Source organism: Acyrthosiphon pisum, chromosome X (genome assembly GCF_005508785.2).
Source record: "Acyrthosiphon pisum isolate AL4f chromosome X, pea_aphid_22Mar2018_4r6ur, whole genome shotgun sequence".
Lineage (NCBI taxonomy): Eukaryota > Metazoa > Arthropoda > Insecta > Hemiptera > Aphididae > Acyrthosiphon > Acyrthosiphon pisum.
The window spans coordinates 53,345,946-53,352,292 of NC_042493.1; the positions used below are offsets into that span (position 1 = coordinate 53,345,946).

The window sequence follows — 6,347 nt, forward strand, 5'->3', positions numbered from 1 at the left end:
TAATGAGTCCAGGTATGTGGAGATTATTGTCTCATAAAGATCTTACAAAACCAGGTTTTTATACAACAGAAGATTTTGAAAATTATGAAAAAATATTAATTGAAACAGATTCAATATACCAAAATAATGACTCAACTAAGTCAAACAAACCTAAATCAAGTTCAAGTATTAAATATAATGAGATGATTAAACCAATTTGGCAAAAAATAAGACCAGCGACACCGACATCACCAAAAAAAGATAAAGAAAGTAAACCACAAATTACATCAGGGGAAGGTTTAAAAAAATATACAGAAAATCCTATTGAGTATAAATATATACATAATTTAAGTGAATTATTAAAGAGATTATATTTTATTGCTAGTGAAGAAAAAGCAGGAAATAATAATTTTCATAATGAAAAGATTGGTGTTGTACATTTTTTTAGTTCTGAGTTGGAAAGATTAGCTAATACCCCACAAGGAATTGAGTATTTAATATCTTATGTAACAAGTTTGCCTGAGAAAGTTTGTAGTGTTGGCAACACCTATTGGTGTAACCATGATACACATTCAATTTTCTATGAGATAAATGATAAGTTATGCATCTCAAGTGATGTTCGTTTTTTTGTTTTAAGTGATGTGAATAAAGTAAAAGAGAAAACATACTGAGCTGTTATTCTTATTTTATATAGTCTAATAAGAATGGATATTAAACGTATGTCGTGTACTAAGGAAGTACGAGACATTACAATTGGCGACGAAGATTAATTCGGATAAAATCACCGTTAAAGCACTGGGCAAGGTGTAATGGCGCCGAACATGTGCGTGGGAATCGGCACGGTGCCGGAGTACCACATTGGTGACGACTGGCAATCATACAGTGAAAGGTTAGATCAGTTCTTCATTGCGAACTTTGTGGAAGAAGACAGGAAAGTGGCGGTGTTAATTACAGTTATTGGAGCTTCCGCGTACGCAACATTAAGGGAGATATGTGATCCCATTCTATCCAACGCGGTTAAGTACGATAAACTTTGTGACATTTTAAGCAAACAGTTTGCGCCCAAAGTAGCGGTTTTCCGTGAACGTTCGGTATTCTACCAATTGATGCAAGAACAGAATGAATCAGTAAACGATTGGTATGTGCGCGTAAAAAAAGGGGCAATGAAATGCAAATTTGGTAACACTCTAGTCGATGTACTAAGGGACAAATTTGTCACTGGCTTAATTAAAGGACCGATTGCAGATCGCGTATGTGAAGAAGAACCAAGTAAACTTTTGGTTGACCTGGTAGACATTGCTTTAAAAAAAGAAGCAGTAGTTGTCCAAACACAATCACAAACTACCATCAATCATGTCGGTCGAGTGAACAAAAAGAGATTCGGCAAACAAAGTAGCAGTCACAAGCCATCGTCAAAGTCGAAGACAGAGACAGTTAAAGAAGAAAAAGGAACTAAGAATGGATCAGCCAACCAAGGGAATGTTGCGTGTTTCCATTGCGGGAAAAAGAATCACAACTTTGCAGATTGCAGGTACCGTAGTTATAATTGTAAAAATTGTAATAAGATAGGGCATTTAGCTGTAATTTGCAAATCAAACACAAATGTAAATAATGTTGAAGTGGAGCAACCGTTTAATGAGTTTAACCTTTTTAATATTAAAAATGGTCAGGTTAGTAATGATGTAAATTGTCCACCAGAGCTGATCAATTTAAAAATCAATAACAATCTTATCCAAATGGAAATAGATTCTGGTGCAGCTGCTTCAGTAATTACTGAACAGTTTTTCTATGATAGATTATCAAATTGTAAATTAAAACATACATACAAAAAATTAAATTTCTTTGATGGTACATCTATACAACCTGTGGGTCAGTTTACAGCTAAAGTAGAATTCAATAACCAAGTTGTTGATTGTGAGTTCATAGTTGTTAAAAGTACAGGGAACCCTTACCCTCTGTGCGGTAGGAACCTACTTAGTAAATTAGGCATATCATGGGTTCAACTTAACAGTATTCAAGATAACAAAAAAGCGAGAGATTTAAATGAATTGTTAATAGAGTACAAGGACTTATTTAGTGGTAAATTGGGAGAATATGCACACATGGAAGTACACTTGGAATTAAATTCTGATATACAACCTATTTTTCACAAACATAGATGTATTCCCTTTGCACACAAACTTGCTGTTGAAAAAGAACTACAAAGGTTGGAAGACAGTGGAGTAATAAAAAAAAGTGAATTGTGTCAGTGGGGCACACCACTTGTTCCTGTGTTAAAACCTGATGGTAGTATACGATTATGTGCAGATTATAAAGCAACATTAAACCGTTATATTAAGGATATCCACTACCCATTTCCAAGGATAGAGGATTTGTTCGCCACAGTTCAGGGAGGACAGACGTTTTCCAAACTGGACTTCAGTAACGCTTATAATCAGTTGAAAGTCGATAGTGAAACTAGCAAATTATTAGCTTGGAGTACTCATAAGGGTACTTATGAAGTGTTAAGACTTCCGTACGGCATTAAACCAGCAACAGCTATATTTCAACGCGAAGTAGAGAAAATTTTTAAAGATTGTGCTTTCACTGCTAATTTATTAGATGACATTGTAGTAACAGGCAGGAATGATGAAGAACATTTTAAAAATTTAGCTGAAGTTTTCAAAAGATGTAAAAGGGCTGGTTTCCAATTTAATCGCAGTAAATGTCAGTTTTTCCAGCCAAGCATCAAGTATTTAGGTCACATTATAGACAAAGATGGCCTAAGAAAAGATCCGGAAAAAGTAAACTGTATTTCTAAAATTGCCAGACCTCAAAATGTAACTGAATTGAAGTCATTCTTGGGGATGATAAATTATTATGGTAAGTTTGTAAAGAATCTTGCAAAAATTTTAGCACCACTCCACAACTTACTAAAAAAAAGTAACGCATTTGTATGGTCCAAAATCTGTGATAAAGCATTTAATAGTATAAAAACAATTTTGATGTCAGAACAAGTATTAACTCATTATAATCCAGACCTGCCAATAGTGTTAACATGTGACGCTTCAAACAATGGGTTAGGTGCAGTCCTGTCTCATGTGTTAAGTGATAATACCGAAAAACCAATAAATTTTGCGTCCAGGGCACTGTCATCAGCAGAGAAAAATTATTCTACGACTCATAAGGAAGCTTTGGCAGTGGTATGGGGTGTAACAAAGAATTATCAGTATTTAAAGGGAAGAGAGTTCATAATCAGGTCTGATCACAAACCTTTAATGACCTTATTAGGTGAAGACAAAGTAATACCCAAAATGGCTTCAGGACGTGTTCAACGGTGGGCATTTTTTCTGTCTGGGTTTAAATATAAAATTGAATTTATAAAAGGAACCAACAATACAGCTGCTGACAGTCTATCCCGCATTTCCAACTCGAATTGTAACTTTACTACAAAGGATGATTTAGTAGATCAAGCAGTAGACGTTATAAATTGGGTAGATCGTTTTGTGCCAGTAGACTATTTACAGATCAGGGCAGAAACCAGCAGAGATCCTACAATTAAGAAAGTCATAAATTATATGAACACACATTGGCCAAAAGAAGTGACTGAAGATGTCAAACCTTTTTACAACCGAAGGGATGAATTAGTGTATGAAAGTAAAATATTAATGTGGGGGTATCGTATAATCATTCCTAGTTGTCTCACCAGTATTTTGTTAAAGGAACTTCATGGTTCTCACATGGGAATAGTCAAAATGAAGTCATTAGCCAGATCTTATTTTTGGTGGCCTTCTTTAGACTTGGATATCGAAACACTAGCGAAGAACTGTGCAGTTTGTGTTACCTTCCGACCAGAACCAGCGAAGACTATGCTAACGAAGTGGCCTCAGTCAACACGAGTGTTTGAAAGAATACATGCTGATTACGCAGGTCCTATAAACAATAAAATGTATTTAATTTTAACCGATTCATTTAGCAAATGGCCAGAAATATTTGAAGTAAGTAAAGCTGATACCCACAATACTATTGAGAAATTAAAAGAAACATTTTCAAGATATGGGCTTCCAGATACTATTGTAACAGATAATGGTACACCGTTTACGTCTGGAGAGTTCAGTGAATTTTGTGAATTGAATAGCATAAAACATCTTACCTCACCTCCTTGGCACCCATCCAGCAATGGAGCTGCTGAGAACGCTGTTAAGTCATTTAAAATAGGATTTGGGAAAATACTCATGAACAAATCAGAATATTCAACAGACTCTGCAATAAATAAATATTTATTTTATTATAGAAATGCTATTCATTCTACAACTGGATGTACACCATCAAAATTAATGTTTGGTAGGGAAGCAAACATTAGACTTAATAAAATTAAACCTAAACCACATAGTTACACAGCAATTGATAGACAGATTAGAAACTATAAAGGTAGCATTTCAAATAAAGTATTTAACAAGAACGATGCGGTCTTCATTAGAGACTATTCCAAACCAAATAAAAAGGGTTGGAAAACATGTATCATAGATGAAATTGTGGGCAACAATATCTACATTTGTAAAGAACAATTAACAAATAGGTATTTCAAGCGTCATGCAGATCAGATAGTCAAAGCAGGTACATTTTATAAAAATGCAGAAGATTTAATAAGTGAACCAGAACAGACAGTAGAATGTAACAGTCCTACTCAAGTTGTTGAGACAGATGTACCCAAAGAAATAAATAGTTCTGATAAACCTAAACTGAATGATAACTCATTAGCAGGCTGTACTTCAAACATTATATCCAGTGTAAATAAAAACAAAAGAAATGTTTGTAAACCAAAAAAATTTGATGATTATATTTGTTATTAATGTTTGTTAGTTTAAACTATATTGTAAATTGTATTATTAATTTAGAGGAGGATGATGTAGTGTTGGCAACACCTATTGGTGTAACCATGATACACATTCAATTTTCTATGAGATAAATGATAAGTTATGCATCTCAAGTGATGTTCGTTTTTTTGTTGTAAGTGATGTGAATAAAGTAAAAGAGAAAAACATACTGAACTGTTATTCTTATTTTATATAGTCTAATAAGAATGGATATTAAACGTATGTCGTGTACTAAGGAAGTACGAGACATTACAATTGGCGACGAAGATGGGATTCGGATAAAATCACCGTTAAAGCACTGGGCAAGGTGTAATGGCGCCGAACATGTGCGTGGGAATCGGCACGGTGCCGGAGTACCACATTGGTGACGACTGGCAATCATACAGTGAAAGGTTAGATCAGTTCTTCATTGCGAACTTTGTGGAAGAAGACAGGAAAGTGGCGGTGTTAATTACAGTTATTGGAGCTTCCGCGTACGCAACATTAAGGGAGATATGTGATCCCATTCTACCCAACGCGGTTAAGTACGATAAACTTTGTGACATTTTAAGCAAACAGTTTGCGCCCAAAGTAGCGGTTTTCCGTGAACGTTCGGTATTCTACCAATTGATGCAAGAACAGAATGAATCAGTAAACGATTGGTATGTGCGCGTAAAAAAAGGGGCAATGAAATGCAAGTTTGGTAACACTCTAGTCGATGTACTAAGGGACAAATTTGTCACTGGCTTAATTAAAGGACCGATTGCAGATCGCGTATGTGAAGAAGAACCAAGTAAACTTTTGGTTGACCTGGTAGACATTGCTTTAAAAAAAGAAGCAGTAGTTGTCCAAACACAATCACAAACTACCATCAATCATGTCGGTCGAGTGAACAAAAAGAGATTTGGCAAACAAAGTAGCAGTCACAAGCCATCGTCAAAGTCGAAGACAGAGACAGTTAAAGAAGAAAAAGGAACTAAGAATGGATCAGCCAACCAAGGGAATGTTGCGTGTTTCCATTGCGGGAAAAAGAATCACAACTTTGCAGATTGCAGGTACCGTAGTTATAAGTGTAAAAATTGTAATAAGATAGGGCATTTAGCTGTAATTTGCAAATCAAACACAAATGTAAATAATGTTGAAGTGGAGCAACCGTTTAATGAGTTTAACCTTTTTAATATTAAAAATGGTCAGGTTAGTAATGATGTAAATTGTCCACCAGAGCTGATCAATTTAAAAATCAATAACAATCTTATCCAAATGGAAATAGATTCTGGTGCAGCTGCTTCAGTAATTACTGAACAGTTTTTCTATGATAGATTATCAAATTGTAAATTAAAACATACATACAAAAAATTAAATTTCTTTGATGGTACATCTATACAACCTGTGGGTCAGTTTACAGCTAAAGTAGAATTCAATAACCAAGTTGTAAATTTCTTAGAACCATGAAGTTCCTTTAACAAAATACTGGTGAGACAACTAGGAATGATTATACGATACCCCCACATTAATATTTTACTTTCATACACT

At 34.7% G+C, this 6,347-nt stretch overlaps 1 protein-coding gene across 1 annotated transcript; it reads left to right on the forward strand.

Moving 5' to 3' along the window:
• The first annotated feature begins 788 nt into the window (after positions 1–788).
• On the forward strand, positions 789–4,927 carry LOC100575620 (uncharacterized protein K02A2.6-like). Its single transcript, XM_003241194.1, has 2 exons — positions 789–4,722; positions 4,857–4,927. The coding sequence occupies exons 1-2, from the start codon at positions 789–791 to the stop codon at positions 4,925–4,927; spliced, it is 4,005 nt and encodes a 1,334-aa protein (XP_003241242.1).
• The last annotated feature ends 1,420 nt before the right edge of the window (positions 4,928–6,347 follow it).